This window comes from Anthonomus grandis, chromosome 16 (genome assembly GCF_022605725.1).
Source record: "Anthonomus grandis grandis chromosome 16, icAntGran1.3, whole genome shotgun sequence".
In the NCBI taxonomy this organism is placed as follows: domain Eukaryota; kingdom Metazoa; phylum Arthropoda; class Insecta; order Coleoptera; family Curculionidae; genus Anthonomus; species Anthonomus grandis.
Window position 1 is genome coordinate 18,971,657 of NC_065561.1, and position 20,182 is coordinate 18,991,838.

The 20,182-nt window shown below is 32.7% G+C and overlaps 2 protein-coding genes across 3 annotated transcripts in view; one reads left to right on the plus strand and one right to left on the minus strand.

Moving 5' to 3' along the window:
- Positions 1–40: 40 nt before the first annotated feature.
- LOC126745518 (uncharacterized) lies at positions 41–3,872 on the minus strand. The gene is made up of 5 exons (XM_050453393.1): positions 3,557–3,872; positions 2,549–2,629; positions 564–778; positions 359–502; positions 41–307 (listed from the first exon to the last, which is right to left on the minus strand). The coding sequence occupies exons 1-5, from the start codon at positions 3,603–3,605 to the stop codon at positions 173–175; spliced, it is 624 nt and encodes a 207-aa protein (XP_050309350.1). The 5' UTR covers positions 3,606–3,872; the 3' UTR covers positions 41–172.
- A 5,256-nt stretch (positions 3,873–9,128) lies between these two features.
- LOC126745590 (GTPase-activating protein) overlaps positions 9,129–20,182 on the plus strand; it is a 32,939-nt gene continuing 21,885 nt past the window's right edge. The window contains exons 1-5 of one of the 2 annotated variants that reach the window (XM_050453495.1): positions 9,129–9,350; positions 14,358–14,478; positions 18,287–18,895; positions 18,970–19,162; positions 19,222–19,367. In XM_050453495.1, the coding sequence (XP_050309452.1) occupies positions 9,200–9,350; positions 14,358–14,478; positions 18,287–18,895; positions 18,970–19,162; positions 19,222–19,367 (1,220 nt within the window). In that variant the 5' untranslated portion in view covers positions 9,129–9,199. Of the gene's footprint in view, positions 9,351–13,968; positions 14,104–14,357; positions 14,479–18,286; positions 18,896–18,969; positions 19,163–19,221; positions 19,368–20,182 lie in introns of those variants that run through there. The other variant, XM_050453496.1, reaches the window with a different exon arrangement.

Here is a 20,182-nt window from a genome sequence, read left to right on the forward strand (position 1 = left end):
TCTTAGGCACATTTAATTATTATATTGCCAACAATTGTGATATGTATGAAAAATTATATAATATATGTATAATATATTGTACAAAAATTTGTGTTTCATTTCAGACAAATCTCATAGAAAAAAAATCTAAATATTAACAACATTGCTACTCTATCTACGAATATATTTTTCATTATCTAGTTGTTTCGTTTTCTTGCTGCGTTAAAATAGATACTAAACTTTGGTTTCCACGTTTCTTAACGTTTTTCTTTATTACAGGTCTTGCGGATTTTTGCTCTTCAGTTGTATCTTGATCATCAGGTATTACCTAAAAAATAAATATCGTTAACTCTCGTATTACCCTATAGCAAATACTTACTGATTTAGCATCGATTTCCCCAATAGCAATTCCAGGTTTGGCATTCAATAACAGCGTTTCATCATTTGAACCGTTGTTCCCGGAGACCTTTTTACTCCAGTTTTGTAACCACTGTGGTGAACTATTTACGGCTTTTGAAGATTCCTATGAACCAACGAAATGACACTCTGATAAGATTATTTATTAATATTCGCAGTAATCTTACCTTTTCTACTTTATGCTCCTCTTGTTTTTTGGCTTGTTGCATTTTCGCATATAAGTTATCGGCTAAAGTATTCAATGTGTTTCTTTTATTTGCTCCCCCTTCATTTCCTTGATTTGCCAGGGGTTGAGTGTATTGTTGCGGACCTAATTCCAGTAACACTTGAAAGTCAGCTCTGTCTCCAAGTCTAAATCCCCATCCAATTCTTGAATCAGTTCCTGTAAAAAAATTGCTTGTGTCCAACTTGTTTTACTGAAATTTGCATAGAAAATTATTATTTATGATGTTGAGTTTATTTATGATACGTATCTTTATTTATTTAGTAAATATGCGACATATAAATTGCACTTGGTTTAAATAATAAATACAATATTGATATACCTATAAGTAATAAAAACTCGGTCATCCTCCACTAAATTTAGTTAAAAGCATTAATCCAACATGACAATTAGGGGGTTCTGTCAATTCATCTTATAGTTCTAGTGCCTCAGACAAAGTTAAAATGAATAAAATGAAAACTTATGGTAAATATAAAATAGTAAGAAATCAAACTCTAAATGTGACTAAAATAAACAAATAAAACTTAACATGTAGATTAAGATTAAAGTTGTATTACAATATAGAAGTGACTTATAGGTATATAATAACCAATTTCAAATGTGTGCTCTCAGTAAGCGTTTAATTGGATTGGATTTTGTTATTCGGTAATTTATTAAATTCTAATAGAGCACGGAATTGCAAGCATTTGAGTAGTGTTACATTCATAAAATCTATACAATTTCTTGTATTATAGTTATGGACATCAGGGAATATTACCCCAGATATATCTTGGTAAAAGGCCTTTTTTTAACTTAAATATAAACACATTAACGTTAAACACTACTCGCTGATGGACAGACAACATATTTAAAACAGTTAGCATTGATTTAATTGGTGTATAACGGTTATATTCTAAAATTGTCCTTATGGCCCTATTTTTCCATCTGGTAGATTTTATATTTGTGGTAAATTATATAACAGCGTTGCAAATGGGGAAGTGGTATGGCATTATTATACAAAGAAATATTGGTGGACATCTACAAATTTTGGCCTATTGAGTCCAATATATTATACTTAATATTTCGATCGTAGCCTATTATTAGTCCATTTCCACGAATGCACACACTTGGAATGTCAATAGAAGCTATTTTTGATTTTTTTTCAAGTAAACAAAATTTCGATTTGTCTGTATTTAAAGTTGTTGTCACATATCATTTGATTGAGGTTTTTACCCACTATGTACAACATTGTATGGTCGGCAAACAACACAACATTTGATTTTTCAGTAACGCTAACCATCTCATTGATATATTATAGCAAAAATAGTAATGGACCTAAATCCGTTCCTTGGCGAACACTAAAATCGACACTTATAGTTTGAGAAACAGAATTTACCTTATTACATAAATAAGACCTGAATCATTTTAAGACATTATGCTCAATTCCTAGACGCTCCAATTTACCTTATAATATATTTCTATCGATAGTGTCAAACGCCTTCTTAAAATTTAAGAACACAGTTTTAAAACAAAATTACCAAAATCGATGGCTTTAATTAATAAAATCACGACATATATTTAAAACAACCAATTCACACAAATGGTTTTCACGAAAACCGGATTGGTTATAGGAATTATTATTTCTTTATCACAGTATCCCTTAACACACTACTTTAATGCGCCTTTTCATAGATGGGGACTGTATTGATTGGACGAAACTCACTATTTAACTTGGTGTTAGCAACTTTAGGAACAGGAGTGACAGTTAATACTTTCAATGACTCCGGAAAAACGCCATTCATTAGTGACAGATTCACAATATTTAAAATTCACATAGTAGGTAATTGTAGGTCAATCTCTATAATCATCTTTGGAGAAATCCAGGTGGCCTGTGTACGTAATGTTTAGCTTTTATTGTGATACTTGCTATGGACTTTTTCGAATACTTACCTTTCTTCAATGTGGGAATATTGGAGTAAATTACCGATAGAATGGAAGGCAGTTCATCAGGTATTATTAGAGCCTCAAAATCTGAAAAATAAATATATATTGGTACAAAAATTGTATGTGTTTTATTTAAAATTACTTATTTGCAAGGAAGGTAAAAAAAGGGAGATCCAGTTTTAATTCGTAATGAAGACTTCTTCTTACCAAGAAAGTCCAGACAGGTAAGGTTTTTTTTAATATCTTTCCAGATATTTAAATATTATACTGGGAAAAAATTAAGAACCTTTATTTACTCATAAAGTAATGTCAATCCCTGGAAGATATATACTATTTTACTTCTGCATTTTTGTAATTTCTGGATGAAATAAGAAATTACTTTGTTTTCCTTTATTACTACATCAAAGAAAGTCCTCAATTGTTTGAAAAAATGTAAAAAAGTGCTTCTGATCCTAATTTTCTAATATAAATAAGAATTGTTTGCTTTATTGCCTTGAAAAAATATAAAAATTGCTTTTACTGCCTGAAAAAATATAGCTTTTCCAGGTAATTTAACTTATGTAACACAATTTTTTTTTACTATAATTCTTTAAGTGAATTAAATCTAGGTATATAATATTTACCAGAATTAAAGTATTTGTTACTGGACAAAACAGGCAAATAGAGAAAGCTCTAACAAGTGAGGCACTTTGTACAGGATTTTGAAAGAAAATGAATTCTACTGCTTATAAAGAAAGCAAAAGTGACTCAAACTACCTGTGAGAAGCAAAAATATTGCTGTAGTTTTATTACTGATTACTAAAAAAGAATCGGGAGACAAAAAATCAAGCATATTTTTTTAGTCTGAAAAAAAACCTTAAAAGAATCATCTCTGTTATATAAGAGACGTGTTAATTATACTTAGGGATTTGTTACTTAAACGTATGATATCAAAGAATTGCTTATATAAATATTTTGGGTTTTTTTTTGTTAAGGGGTCATTCTTGCTATTCACTCATAATATAATATACTTACCAGAAATACAAAAAAACATAAAACACACTAACACAAATCGCATTTTCATTGTATCAATAATAGACAGATACAAATACAAAATTTATAGAATTTTACAATCACAAGTCTTATAACGGAGTAGAGGTCAGCTTAAAGGATTTCACTTTCATTTTTCCGCGGTATTAAAATTATACACCTAATAGCTCGGTATTATTCAATCAACCTTCTAGTAATAATTCTCTTACAAGTAATTAACATTTTACTACGAAGACTTTAAAAGTTTTTCAGGTGATTATAGTTGGGTGAAGAAATGCATATGGCCCGATCAATATGTGAATATTACATGGCAGTATAAGGAGGTCATGTTCGGTCGCCAAATTTTAGCGCTTTCCCTTTTTATGTTCTGGTTTTGGCGGTACATTTACCGAACTGGTTGACGATAATCGGGTTTGGATCAAGTTTTGTCGGTTTTCTATCCCTTATTCATTGAAATAGTTTTCAATACCTATATAGTAAGGCCATTTTTAAGCTTAAAGCTCAATAAGCACGCACGACTGATTAAAAGGGAGTGTATCAGTTTATTTATATACTTGTACTATAACTGTAAAATAGGGCAAAACATTTATACTCGTTTAGAGCGTTCATCAGCCAAGAACGATTACAAACCCAGATAGCATTCGTTAAGTCATTCGATATCCAATGGCTGTCCCCCTTTTGGATATATCGTCCCTATGGACATCCAAAAATGATGTCCAATGGACAGTCGAACGACACACTTTGAGACGTCCATTATTTTCCCATAATGGATACTTATTTGGATCAGTTTTGGACACATTGGTTTAATGGGTCCAAAACTAGGAAAATATTCTCATATTAGTCGAGATCTCGCATTTTTAGGGCTCAAAAACGAATTAAAAAAAAAATTATTTCCGAATTTTCAAAGTGCTCTCCTTCTAATAAGAATAAAGACTATTTTTACAATTGAACAAGTTAGATTTACATTAATTGTACTATTGTGAAAAGAGGCGAAGTATTTACACTGCTCTAATTAACCTAGATCCATAGTGTACCTTAATTCAAAAAAGAATTTCACAGAAAAAATATTATCAATAGAGCATATAGGTATATACAATTTAATGAAATAGCACAAACAAACTAATTTTGAAACACAAAATAGGGGGCATATTTAAAAAGTTTTTTTTTTGAAATTTTGAGAGTTTTATTATAGGCATATTTTGTTATTTAACTCTCCTGCTAGAAATAATAATCAAAGATTTTATGTTCGTCAAAATCTTGTAACCATCGGGAATAGAGTTGTAAAGCTTTGAAATGTTATAGAAATAACTCCGTTCATAAATAGACAAATGCTTTTGATTAGAAGAGAACTGATAATTTCAACGATTTTTTTAGGTAAATTTTTGGTTTTGTCACCCGTATATGGTCAAGGTCTGTTTATTAAACTGTAGAATATACGTGTATCATAAACGATACTGTTTACGAAAGGGAGAAAATTTCTAGTTTTTTGGCTCGATTATTACACTTCAAATATTTAATTACATTCTTCTAAAAATCACTATTTTTTGTCCATAATATCTAATCTAATAGCGCTGTTTTTATATTAAATATACATATAATTATGTCAAATTGAAATAAACAAACTGTGCTATTAGATTGCATATCAATGACGAAACCAGCTGTTATTCATGTGTATTATTTTGGAAAACAATGATTTTTTAAAACAATTTCTTACTGGTAAGTTGTATGGGGTGGGTGGGGGGGGTAAGGGTAAGGTTAATAAAAAACGTTTTTTTTTGTAGAAAATAACTGCCTGAAAGAAAAATACTTCTTCAGGAAATTATAGGTGATAAAAAAATCTATAGTTTTTGTACCTATACTTTTCTCATATAAACTTAAGGTTTTCGAGTAAAACGTGAAAAAAAACTATTTTATTTCTCGAAAGCATACGCCTTGTCGTTGAATATTTTTGAAGCATTTTGAGCATTTTTTGTACTTAATGGATAATGTTTGGACTAATTTTGGATATCCATTATTGGACATCCTGTGCTATATGGGAATGTGCTTTATTGCGATTTATGCACTTCTCATTTTTCGGGCGTTAATCCTTATGATTATTCATCAGTATTGATCAATATTCATCAAAACTATTATAACCCACTCAAATAAGTCAATTTTCAAGCTAAATTATTTTTTTTTGACACCAGCTTAGCGTCAGCGATGTTTTGTTTAAAAAATCTGTTTAATAGACAATTTAGCTTATATTGTGCTGATGGGCGGTCTGCATATATCTACGATCCAAATATATATACAGTAATCCCTCATCAACCGCGGTTTTGATTATCCGCGGTTTTGTCTTGCGAAATCGGCTTCTCTACATTTTCAAACAAATTAACTGCGCTGTGCACACAGCACAGCCACGGCGCGACGTGGCGTGTGATTAGTTACGCATTTAAGTTACATTCATTAGCAAATTAAGTTGGTGATTAGTGTGATTGTCCTTTTCTTGAGTTAATTATTTAGTTATAATATAATGGCGTCCACAGGCCACGATTTTGTTAAAAGAAAGCGAAATGTAATGACTCTTGACAGAAAAATTCAATTGCTAGACTGTCTTGCTGCAGGTGAAACGTATGCGAGTGCTGCAAAAAAATTTAAAGTGAATGAATCAACTGTAAGAACAATAAAAATGAGTGAGCAATCTATTCGGGCCAGTGTTTCGCGCGGTACTAATACCAGCAACAAAGTAAAATGTTTCTCGCGACCCCAAACGATGGAAAAGATCGAAAGGGCGCTCGGAATTTGGATCGAGTATCAAACTAAAAGAAGTGTACCACTTAGCACCCAAATTATTCAAGAAAAAGCTAAGCGTCTTTTCGAGAACCTAAAGTCTAATGAGGAAACGGTAAGCTTCCAAGCCAGTAAGGGTTGGTTTGAAAATTTAAAAAGGCGATTTTCGCTGCACAACGTAAAAATTACAGGAGAGTCGGCTTCTGCAGATCACGAGGTAGCTAATTGGGAACCGAAGGAATTCAAAAAACTAATTGAAAGCAAGGGATATCATCCAGATCAGGTATTTAATGCCGACGAGACAGGTTTATTTTGGAAGAGGATGCCTGCTCGAACATTTGTGTCTCAAACTGAAAGATCCGCACCAGGATTTAAAGTTGCTAAGGATAGGCTTACTCTTCTGTTTTGCTCTAATGCTTCAGGTAACCACATGGTAAAGCCACTGCTCGTATACAAATCTCTTAACCCACGTGCTCTAAAAAATAAAAACAAAAAAGATCTGCCGGTGTTTTGGAGAGCGAATCAAAAAGGTTGGGTTACTGCAACATTATTTACAGATTGGTTTCTGGACTGCTTCGTACCCAGTGTTAGGCAATATTTAACCTCAAAATCGTTGCCATTCAAAGCTTTACTTCTTTTTTTTGATCCAAACATAGAACACTACATCATTGATACAACCATTGGATCAGGGAATAATAGCAGCGTTTAAAAGATATTATGTTAAGCGAACTTTCAGTTATGTATTGAATAGCATGGAACAAAATCCTGGTCTCACAGTCACAAGAAAGCTGGAAAGCTTTTAATATCGCCCATTGCATAATATTTATCAAAGAAGCAGTGGATGAGTTACGTTCATCAACATTGAATGCCTGTTGGAGAAAGCTGTGGCCAGAGGTTGTGGCAGACACATCAACAATTCCTGACAAAGCAACCGAAATTGAAGAGATTGTAAGAATCTTGCACCAAATTCATGGCGATGGTTTCGAGGAGTTGCAATCAAGTGATGTTGAAGAAGTTATAGTTTCTCACGACAGTGAACTATAGGAATCAGAACTGCTTGAAATCCTGGAAAATACATCAGATATCGAAGACAATACAGATGATGAAACCCTCGACGAGCCGACGACTACTACAATTACTACTACATCCCTAACGTTAAGTAGTTTATAAAACATTTTATCAACCGCACAACAGTTGCAAGATTTTCACTAGAAAGAAGCCTAAAGTTTTCAAATGGTTTGAATGGGCTACTGCATCCGTAACTCACAAAAAAAATGAAGCAGCCGACAGTTTTACATTATTTTCGAAAATAAGTTGTATACGTTTATAACAAAATCATTATGTATCTACTTTTAATATAGATATGTACATACATATGTACAACAAAGTAAATTTGGTGTCTTAATTACGTATTTTCACACTAATATTTTATATTCTTCTGTTTTTAGAAAATCCCTCGCTAACCGCGGTTTTGCCAATATCTCGAACGGAACCCCCGCGGTTGACAAGGGGTTACTGTACTAGAAATAAGTATACATTAGTTTAGTTTGATTGTCAACTCCGTTATTGGTGCAGGATTTTGCCTGCAACTTTATGTAGTTCTTTACATTTCGTCGCTTCACCTGTTTTTTGTTGGATTGTGGTGTTTGACATGAAGTTCGCTTTGTTCGAATTTCCTGATCTTAAATGGCAGGTAACGAATAAGTCTTGGCCTCATGAAAACATTTGATCTCATATTAACTGCAGGTAATTTCTGGATCAGTATATATATTATCCGGTTACGACGATAATATGTTTCTAATTTATTATCGGAATATTTTCCCGATTTTGATCATTTTAAGGAAGATATATTGTTTGACTTTTTTGTTACCTATTATTTTTTTATTAATTGTATATCTTTTGGCAAATAAACCATTTATCTGCTGTAATGCCTGGGCCTCTTTATAACAAATAATTAAAAAATATGGACCTATTTTGAACTAAAGTCGACGCCAATGACTATTTCCCATAGGCAACATTCAATAAATTTATTAACAGCGCGGCATCGTCATCGCTGTGTAGTAAATGAATACGTCACCGACATCGGTTTCATTCATAAAATAAAACGCGCATTAAGTAAAATCACTTATCTTGTGCACGTTTCCCGTTATTGCGGTAAAAATCCTCCAATTTTCTCCGATTAAGCGGGGTTCAAAGGAAATTAGGTGATACATACCGAAATAGGTTTTCCATTTCTCGCTTGACTGAAATGTAAGAAATAACCAATCCTACGCCTTAATATCAGCGTAGGACGGTAGGACTTCGTAAAGCCAAACGCGTAGGATACGTTCCGTTTGCCCATGTAGGCCCCACTGTACAGTGGTACACAAATTAGTGCCGTAAGACAAAGCCTGAGATTATTTCAATTTTTTTTTTCTATTTTACAATTAAAGCAGTTGAACAATAAAATTAGAGGTTTAGTTTCAACTTTTAAATATTTAAAACAATACCCAAGTATCAAGAACCTTAACATAATATACTATTCATTGGTTCAATCTTATTTGACATATGGATTGATCGGGTGGGGTGGTGTCCGGGATGCATTTTAACATTCCGGTATAGGATTTGACACCCAGGCGAATTTAATTGGTCGATTTGAGTTCGTTTCGCCAATAAATGCGAAGTGCCAAAATTAGGGTCAGAATGTTGGACGGTGCTAAAACACAACACAAGTCGGATTGTTGCAATGTGGTTGGCGCGGTTTTTCTATTAAATAGGCTGACCACGTGTCAACAATTCGTTAATGCGTTCTCTGTTCGTGCAGTGCAATATTACTTCGTTACAATTCGTGCAATATTGGAGTGTAATAATTAATTAATTATGGAGAGACTAATAAAAGTTATCGAAAATTTGTATAGGGGCAACATGAAAAATGAAAAAGATGTCGTGAAATGGTTGAATGAATATGCGGAACATTTTCGTCATGGCGTTATAAGTCCAGTATTAAAAATCCTAAAAAGTTTGCATACAGGTAATCTAAATATTTCTTAGCTAAAACTTCCCATTAATTTATGTCATAGGTTAATAATTGATAAAAGCGGTATACTATCGTTTACAAGGTTTCTTGGCAGTAAACGCATTTTATGAAGACCTTTTAACAAGAATTGTTTTGAGTACAATGAATTAGAGGGTAGCGTTCTATTCTGATTGTGAAGGAACCATTTTTTATTTATAATTAGAAAAACGTATCAAAAATGGGTTAGCACTTAGTTCGATGTAAAAAACAATAACTAATTGTTATTATTCAATTTTCAAGATTCAATTCAAGAATATTTATGTATAAGCCTAATAGTTAAATTTGTCAATTCAGGAAACGCCTAGTCAGTCATTTCATATACCGTCAGCATATACCTAGCATAAAGAAAAAACATTGTTATGCTATCTGCCACAAACTATGACAAACTACCTTAACTGTTCTAATTAAAATATAGATATTAAATAATTATTTGTTCTTAATAAGAACAGCTACGTTAGTTTAGATAAGCTGTTTATTTTAACATATGTATATGCAAAAAGTAATGCGCAACATTCTGACCTGCATTTGAACACCGTTCAAAATTCTGCCATCGTTTTCAGCACTACTTTGTGATTATTTGAAATGGACCAATCAAATTCGCCTAAGTGTCGAATCCTACACCGGAATGTTTAAATGCGTCCGGGATTGCCACTTACAGCAAAATCATTCAAAAATGGATACTAAAAATTATATTTGAAAAAAATCAACAACCAATATACTTTATAAGGAAACAAAAATAATGGAGATGAGGGAACTTATTCGAAAACGAACGATAACGAAAAAAAATATTCTTGAAACTTTATCGCACGCATACCCCACAAGAAATAGGCTTAATCAAAATGCGCGTGTTGGTCGGAACAAAAAAATATTGCTCAGCGTCATTTCAAATATTTAGCACCGAAACTTTATAATATTATACCAAGACTCCTACAGGAAAAAATGTCTACAGCAACGTTTAAATATGTAAGGCAATGGATTGAACAGACAGATGCGGCTATATTTCATCATTTGGTAAATAACTTGTAGCTTGTTCTTATTATTTTTGTAATAACAGAGCGATAACTTTTATTAAACCTTTGATAATTTCCATGTTCTTTTGTTGATTCCTATGTGCTACTGTGAGTATTTGAATTTAAATAATGTTGTCTTTTCTTATTGTATGTGTTGTGCAAGATGTGGTTGTCCTTTTTCATCTTGTTTTAAAACCGGCATTAAGAATAACTAAATATGAACAGATTCAAATAAATTATGAGTATTGCACTACCATTGATGGAACATTTTCTTGGACTTGACAAGAAAAACCCGATATTGACCCTTAAACCCGAATTGGACTATATATATCCCTAAAGAAAAAATACCAACAACCTTCTAAATAGAGCAGCTTCGGTACTATAATCGTTTATTTCATCCTTGTACTTGCACGTAAAGTAGAATAAGTATTTTGTATTCAAATTTTGTAATTATTATTCGGGCCTATTTACATAACGATTGGTGTATTGTAGGGCTTAGAGATAGATGAAATAGAAATGATAAATAGCTGATGTGTCGCAAAAACTAATTGCTTTTGCAAGGCATTGAAATATTAGGTAACATTTTAGTATACACTGTATACAGGGTGTTAAATAATTCAAATTCAAAAGCATTTATTTGTCATATCATAAATGCTTATATAATGCGTATATGGGCGATATTATTACCTTATAACCCAAATCACTTTCCTGACGAAGTCTCCTTGTCCTATTAAAAATAATGCACTCCAAATGAACTGAAAATCATGCATGCATGCAACTTAGCTTAGTTGGGACTTAAGTTGCATTATTTCATAGAAAATGTGTGTTTGCGATCCAAAATTTTGACATTAGTATAAGCTTGAGTCAACGTTTTGAATAATTTGATTGTCATCCTCATAATTTAAGGAACTAGATCTGTTTTATCGCTAATGGGTGCATCTTAGTTGAAAAAAATTATAAGAAAATCCTGATGATAAAATTATCAATTATAAAGTGCCTGGGAGAAATAAGTAATTACTTCCAGGCAGTTGAACCATGAACAGTAGACTCTCTGGAACAACCAGGAAGTAATCTTAATTTCCATGAAGAAATTAGTTCAATTGCCTGAAAGGCACTTATAATAAATGTCGTATACTGATCTAGAGGTTGTCGAGTTTAATTCCCTGGAAACCGCTCTAAGTGAAAAACATGCAGAATTTTATTTTTTTGAATAAGGCATCGATGTGCAAGTCCCATTTTAAGGACATGTCCCAAAAACTTAAAAGAATTAATGACTTTTAACAAATAGCTTTTAATTTTAAATTAATATGAGGCTCGAAGATTAAATAAATAATAAATAAATAAATAGCACTTTATTTCCAACACTTAGAACATACAGAGGACAAGCTTTAGCCTTGAAAAAGAAATTATTAGTTTATTTTTATTATTTTTATAATTTAAATTTAAACAATAACCCTTTTAAAGATTTAGAGGTTATATCCTATATTTCTTCGTCTAAACTCACTTCAACTAACATTTTGACCCTAGAGATAATCCTGCACTAACTTAACCCTCAGAACCAATCCCTGTAAACAGGGCTGTACTAAATGAAAATAGTCTCATGAGCTACGTTTACAATGGGGGTACCAAATATTGATTACTTGGATCAAATGACATCACGAGGACTATTTTTTCGGTGTAAACGGCAGCGCACTAAAATTTGATACGCAAATTTGACGCTTCCCAAACAGGATTGATCAAATTTAGTTTTTTTCGGTGTAAACACCTAGGACCTATTTTGAAGTACCAAAATGACAAGTTTGACATTTTATTGGATGTTACAGTTATACAGAGGACAAGTTTAAGCCTTGAAAAAGAAATTATTAGTTTATTTTTATTATTTTTACAATTTAAACAATAACACTTTTAAAGATTTAAAGGTTATGTCCTATAATTCTTGGTCTAAACTCACTTCAAATGACATTTTGACCCTAGAGATAATCCTGGACTAATTAAACCCTCCTTGTAAACAGGGCTGTACTAAATAAAAATAGTCTATCATTTGATCCATGGACCTAATATTTGTAAACGTAGCTATAGACTTTAGTCAAAGTCAAAGTCAAAAATAGCTTTATTGTTACATAACATCATCTGTTGTTAACAAAGCATTATATAAAATCTTAAAGATAGTTGACAACATAATCTTTTACAAAAATATAAAAATTTTAACAATTCTTACATACATAGAATATAGAACATACCCAAAGAAAGGGTAGTAAGAATTCACATTACGCTGCGCAAAATTCTTCACTGTCAAAAGATTGTATTTAAAAACTCGTCTACAGAATAAAATGCTTTAGCAAGCAAGAGTTTCTTTATATTTTTCCTAAAACGTTTTTCACAATTTATTAGCCTTATATAAAGGGGTAGGTGGTTAAAAAGCCTTCTGCCCCCATATACAAAAGAGGACTTAATCTGCTCATTTTTTGGGATAGGTAGAGGTAAAGAGAAGGTTGTTCGGAGATTGTAACCCGAGGAGGGGGGGCCAAGTTGATGGCGATATTTTTTGTGGATAAGACAAACAGTCTCTAAAATAAAAAGGCATGGCAATGTCAGGACAGAGTGTTTTAAAAACAATGGCCTACAGGGGCTACGAAAGGGAGCTGCACACATATAGCGTATGGCTCTTTTTTGCAAAATAAATAGAGAACTGAACAAATACTGAGAGCACACACCCCAAAACACAATACCGTATCTCAGATAAGACTCTATAAGAGCATGGTAGGCAATTTTGGCCACATCACGTCCCAGAGAATGTGTTATTACTCTAATAGCATAACAGTTGGATGATAACTTCCCTAATAAAGAGGAGATATGATTTTCAAATTTTAATTGCTTATCAATCGTCAGGCCCAAAAATTTGCATGTTTCAGAAGGACTTATTGTTTCATTTTGCAAAGTGACAGTTCCAAGGTTACATTTAAAAGTTAAAATATTAGTTTTAGAAATATTAAAAGTTAATCTATTAGATTCACACCATGACTTTACAAGAATTAAATCTTCATCAACAATATTCCTTAATCTCTTGGTGTCAGTGTCATGCCAAAGTAATGTTGTATCATCCGCAAAGATAGTAAATTTGCCCCTAATTGGAAGTTGAGAGATATCATTGACATATAGCAGGAACAATATTGGTCCAAGAACAGAACCCTGGGGTACACCAGCGTCCATATTCAGACGGGATGACATATCATTGTCAAAGAATACCCTTTGTGTTCTTCCAGATAGGTAAGAACGAAACCAGTCGAGAGCAACTCCTCTGAATCCATAGGTTTCTAGCTTCTGTAGCAGTATTCTGTGACTTACACAGTCAAACGCCTTAGATAAGTCACAGAACACTCCTAATTCATTTAATTGCGATACCCCAGAATTCATCAATGCCTTTGATTGAACCAATGTATTATTTTTTTAATTATTAAATTTTATTGATGTCGATTTTTTAAATTTAAATTTGTCCTGCGGTTTTACCTTGGACCCACCCACTGGGCGAACCTCCTGTTGTATTCATTTCCTGCAGAGTAGCGGTGCGCCCATGCCCCATGCGTCACGTCAAATGTCAAACAATTTCATTCATTTTTAGAACATGGAGTAGAATCACACAAAAATGGCGGACGATTATTTTAAAGTCAGGCTTGTTGAACGATTAAAAATTAAAATAGGTACGCTATTTGAATTGTTACACTCCTATTATTATTGCCAAAGTATTTTTGCGTTGTTAGATTAGTTTATCCCGGTTGTACCGCTCGCAAACCTTTGTTAAATCGGTAATTTAATCCTAATGTTTTTGCCAAAATTGTTGATGTTATTTAGTAGTTTGGTCCTGTAGTAGTAAGTGGTGAGAGTTGTAGGGATCAATCAGTGCTATTGTTAATGTTATTTTCTGGTATACAGGTTGTCTTTTTTAATTTTTTAGGTGAAGCCAAAAATTTGCCTTGTAGGAGTCATAGTTCCGCCACACAGAGAGATGTGTACTGCACTTTATCATTGGACCAAGAGGAAATATTTAGAACATCCACTGTTTATCAAACCCTAAGGTAAACGCCTACATAAGGACTATCATATTATGTCAAAAAGCAGGCTTAATGTCCTAAGTTCGATATCTCTCAAGAATAACCATTCAAAATTATATTAATTTATTTATTTATCTTTGGAAACCATTTACATTGTAATTGAGTTTAGTAAAAGGCTTATCACTCAATATAAAACAAATTCAACGTAAATCATTTGACACAGTCACAAATCACTACACTACAATTGAAGAAGGATAATTTACAAAATTTGTCTTAGTTTTCGCTTAAAAGTACTAAATTTAGGGTCAAACAGAGTTATTTGTGATATCAGTGCCATAAACCAGTTATGTAGTTGGCTACATTCATGCTGTAGCCAATGTGGTGAAATGGTATTGTAAAGGTTTCAGACTGGTTGATATTTCGAGAAGGAATTCTAAGTTTAAAAATCCTTAAACTAGTAGAATTCTTCTTGACTCTAGTGTAGGCAAATTTATGCCTCACCCACTGATAGTTAAATTTGTCCTGTGATATCCACTTATAAATGCAGCAATTGTCAAATATTTTTTGACCTGCTTAATGTAATAATTGTAGAAATATTGGGAATATTCTTACGAGGTTTTAGTCCAAGAAGAGGTATTTCTTAACAGATAATTTCATATGAGAATGATTCTTGTACCCTAAAAACTTTTTGAGTAAGAGACAATTTTGACCACTAAAGTCCTAGAGCCACCTAATTTGAAGTTTTTAAAACCTTATTACAATTCAAGGTTTTTTATCCAGGATTTTTATAGTCAACATTTTTGGTCATTACTTGGAAACTACTTAAGATATTTCTATAATTTATGTACATCACTGGAGTGTGATTCCTGAGGACTGATTTGAGGGTAAAAACTTCCTTCAGAGTTGAAAATTGAGGTAGCCAAGGCTATTTTGGTTGGGGTGGTTTTTTTGCTACTTGTCTTATCAAATCATAATTTTCCTTGAGAATATTTTAAGAAATATTGGAAACATTTTTGAAAGGGTTTTAGTCTAAGAAGAGGCATGTCTTACCAAACAATTTCATATGAGAAAGATTCTTGTAGCTCAAATACTTTTTGAGTTAGAGACAATTTTGTCCATCAATGTCCTAGAGCCACCTAATTTAAAGTTTTTAAAACCATATTGCAATTTCCAAATTTAGTCCATTATTCGACATTTTTGATCTTAACTTGGAAATTACTAATAGATATTCTAAATTAGTTCTATCTTATGGTCTATCACCAAGTTGGTGCATGTGCTGTTATGAGGAGATTGACACATTGTTTATCCACGGATTGCCTTCAAATGTATTATGTTCAATTTATTGTATTATATGGTATTGTCTTTTGAGGATCTTCAATCTCATTTTTAGTCACTTTGATTAGACACAATCCAAGTTACTTCAACTTGACATTTTATGAGTGAGGTCCTTATTATATGTTAAATAACTAATGTTATTTTATATATATTTTCAAAATTTTTAAGTCTAACAAGGGAGTAAAAGTTTTCTAAAAGTAAACATAGACAAGTCAACACTTTACCTCTGAATGAAACCAAGCACCTTCATTGCCCTATTTGTTACATGTTTGATGTGGCTTTCAAATAAATAATAAGGATAATTTTGAGTCCATTCAGATTCCCAAGTGCAAAACATCTGTTTTAGTAATCTGAAATTAATTGCTAATCAGAAGGATATTTATTGACTAAATAAAATTTATAGGTTATCTCTGTGTTGAAAAAGTGATATTATGGCAGTTATTAATGTTAAGTGACATCCTGTTTAAAATCACACTAGTTAAAAAAGATGAAGATCCTCTTGTAGACGAGCAGTATTATTGAAAATTTGAACACTACAATTTTTCACCCAAGCAATCAGGAAGGGGTATTAGTTTTATTCAGGTTAGTTTGATAGTTTTTGAGAAATTGGATTTTTTAGATATACATGCATCTATTCCTAATTCTCTCACTCTATATTCAAACCATTGAAACAAGTTGTTTTTTATCTTCTTCAAAGAAACTTTGTAGAGGAATATTTTCCTAATAATTAACCCTTGGTTTAGTGTGGTTTGGTAGTCATATTATCACATACACTACAGTAGTCCTTAGAAAGTACATCTTAGTAAAATATTTGTGTCCTCCATAGATCAGTCTGATGCAGACCACCGCAGTATTGTGGTTTCAAGTTGATTCTCTAAAACCCAATCAATATTAAAGGATTTTAATGTCAATCAGTATGTCACATGGTCAACAATGACAAACTTTTAAACTCAATTATTTGTATGTCATATGTTGGTATAAAGATGTGAAATCTATTGCTTCTAGAATGCAAAACTATAGGATAAATTTTCAATTAGCTATGTGTGTTATTGTTGACTTATTGAATGTTCGATTCTTGTTCAACATGAGTTTTGGGACTGATATTTTATTCATTTCATTCATTCAAATTCAAGCAAATCAAAAAGGGATCATTTCTCAGCTATACAACTGCATGACACAGACTTGGTGATCAAATGGAAAGCCTCTGCGAGCTTATTTAATCTGACACCTTTACTTATTGGTATACAACTATTTCATAAATAATACAATCCCTCCACTACAAAACAAGCTGTTAATTTCACCTAAAAGTGTCATACATATTACAAATTCATTGTATATATTATTAAATGAGACTCTTATATGACAATGAATACAATACGGCCTATGTATACCTTGACTTTGTCATATGTGAACTTTCAAGTCATAACATATAATATGGAACAATTTTTTCTTTGTTTTATAGTAGTACAATAACTAACAATTAATAGTAATTTATGCAACTAATTCATAAAGTAGGCCATTTTTTACTGTGGGAATGTGGCACTCGCCGAACAGTGCAGGCACGCAACTTTCGTGTTCTACTTTAGGCGTTAGTATACTATACAGGGTGTTGCTTTAAGCATTTTACAAACTTCTATGGTAGATAGAAAACTTCGGATGTTCTGAAATGCTTTCTCAGGAAGCTACAGCTCTTTGAATAAAAACTAGTTTTCGTTTTATAGCTTTAGAACTCTTTTAGCCACAGCAACCAGTTTTGAGACGTAAATTACTGTTGGTACGTTTGTTCTTTTGAACCTACTAAACAAAAATAATTTTAACCAGGGGCGTGGCAACCACGGAGGTATTTGTAAATTTAACCCCATTTCTCTAAGACGTCAATTTCTGCCCATTTGGGTATCAGGTTATGAATGCTCCTGTGCCTTTTGCATAAAAAAGGTGCTCTCAGCAAAAATCGCTAAATATCACCATTTTTGTAAAAATTGACTAAAAGTAAATTAAGATTACAGTACCAGTTTATTTGCCGAAAAGCGGTAGTGTATGTTAACAAGGTTCGAGAACTAATCAGGACTGAACTTCTCATTTTCTGCTAGACGTCCTACAATACTGCGCAATCAAGTAATTTTATAAATTACATAAATTTATATCTACCATATCAAAAAGTCTTTCAACCCCTATAAAATTTCATCTTTAAAATTTAATAAAATTTTCTAAATAGATACCCAAATAGGCAGAAATGAAAGTCTTAGAGAAATGGGGTTAAATTTACCAAATATCCCCCTGATTTCCACGCCTCTGGTTAAAATTATGTCCCATTATTTTCCCATGTTATTTTTTTTTTTGACGTTTTTCTATCTACCCTAGAAGTTTGTAACATGATCAACGGAACACCCTGTAATGATTTATCATTTTTGTACAAACATCAATTGCATCATAAAACCTAAGGTCCTCAGACCCTCGACATTAAATTATTTCGTGACAGTGTCTATTTGTATTTCAGTCCGTTTTTTGGAGAGGAATTCCAGTTCGACGTACCACGAAACTTCCGGTACATCTCGCTTTACATATTTGACCGGGACAAGCAGAATAATAAACAGGACAAAGTGCTGGGTAAAGTAGCGATCCGTCGGGAGCATCTCGCTTCCTACAACAACCGAGACCACTGGTTTCCAATAAAAGCCGTCGATGCTGATAGCGAGGTTCAAGGTAAAGCAAACATCGCTATTAAGTTCGAACCGGTGATCAACCAAGGGAACAAGTACTGTTGCGACGTGATCACCCGCAAGCTCTTAGTACAGGTCGTCGAGTGTTTAGATTTAACTTTAAAGAACGGCACTTGCGATCCTTACGCCTTAATATCGGTGACGTATACGAACGGCAAAAGACATTCGAAAAAGACTAAAGTACGGAAAAAAACCACAAGGCCTCAGTTCGAAGAAGTCTTTTCGTTTAATTGTTTCGACGATAGCGATCACGAGGTGGAAATTTGTGAACTGCTGGTGTCCATCTGGCACGACACCCCCGGCATTAACGACGACGTTTTTCTTGGGGAAGTCAGAGTGCAACTCAGGGGATTTCAGCAACAGAACGCCGCTCATCCGAATGCTTGGTAAGGATACACCCTTGGCAATTTGTTTTTTTTTTCTTTAGACGAAGTTTCATCAGAAATCGCGCTTGTTTTAGGTATTTTCTCCAGCCTAGATCAGGTAGAAACCGTCCATTTTTAACTCACTCCACTCCGCCAGGTACTAGACTCTCTAGCGATAATACTCTGGGATCGCTCAGGTTACAGGTGCAATATACAGAAGATCGCGTATTTCCGGCAGGAGTTTATGAAAATCTTAAGACTTTACTTTTAAGCAGTTTAAATGTACAGGTCGGTCTTAAATTTTCATTTTAAACTTACATGGTCTTTATTCAGTTTTTCTTTTGCAGCCTATAACAAACAGTTCCATTTTTATCTTAGGGGAAATAATTAATAAAATTGAGATAGCACCGGCTTTAGTGAGGATCCTGCTTCACGCGGAGAAGGTCGTACCGGTCATAAGGGCTTTAGCGGATGTCGAAATAGCGAATGTTACGTAAGTTTTATTTTTGTTGCCTTATCGTGGATTAGAATTCGATCTTTTGGACCAAAAAATCACGGTTTTTTAATCATACGTTTAAAAGCATTTCAAAATTACATAATAAAAATATACGCAGAAGTGAAATAGTGAAAGAAGTGCAAAAAATGTTCAATTTTATTATAATTTTTTTTAAAGAGCTCTATAATATTATAGGGGAAGTTTCGTTGATTTGCTGCATTGGGAATAGGCTGCTGTATAATCAGCTTAAAGCGAAATGTCAAATATTAAAGGAAAATTAAAGTTATTGTCCTAATTCAAAATTTTTTTCTTCTTGGAGATTTTTGCATATAACTCCCAAACTCTTTAAGATATTGTTGTAATTCTTTTACCACATTATAGTGGGCACTCCATACATGAATTCTATATGAAAAATGTGGTTATAGGCCAAAAATTGACTTAACCTTCAAACTTTTTGTTTGAAGCAAATTTTTTTAGTACATTTTTTAGTTTTTCGAGTATAACTTGGAAACTTTTTGATGTACTTAAATGGAGTTTTCACTTAAAGAACGGGTTTTTTCTAACGAATAATTTCATATATGAACCATTTTTGTGGGTCCAATACTTCCTTGGCTGTAACCAGTTTTACCTATCAAGACCCAAAGCTCACCCAATTTGAGGTTTTCCTAACAAATTGTAAAATTTTATTTATTTTTTTCTTCTTAAACATTTTTGCATATAACTTCTAAACTATTTAAGGTATCATTGTAATTCTTTTACCACATTATAGTGGGCACTCCATATATGAATTTTATATGAAAAATGTGATTCTA

Excerpts from the sequence above, each read along its gene's own strand:
- LOC126745518 (XM_050453393.1), bottom strand. The coding sequence starts at position 3,605 with ATGAAAATGCGATTTGTGTTAGTGTGTTTTATGTTTTTTTGTATTTCT. Across the intron at positions 779-2,548 it reads TATTCCCACATTGAAGAAAG|GAACTGATTCAAGAATTGGA; the intron begins GTAAGTATTCGA and ends ATTTTTTTACAG. Across the intron at positions 308-358 it reads GGGAAATCGATGCTAAATCA|GTAATACCTGATGATCAAGA; the intron begins GTAAGTATTTGC and ends TTTATTTTTTAG.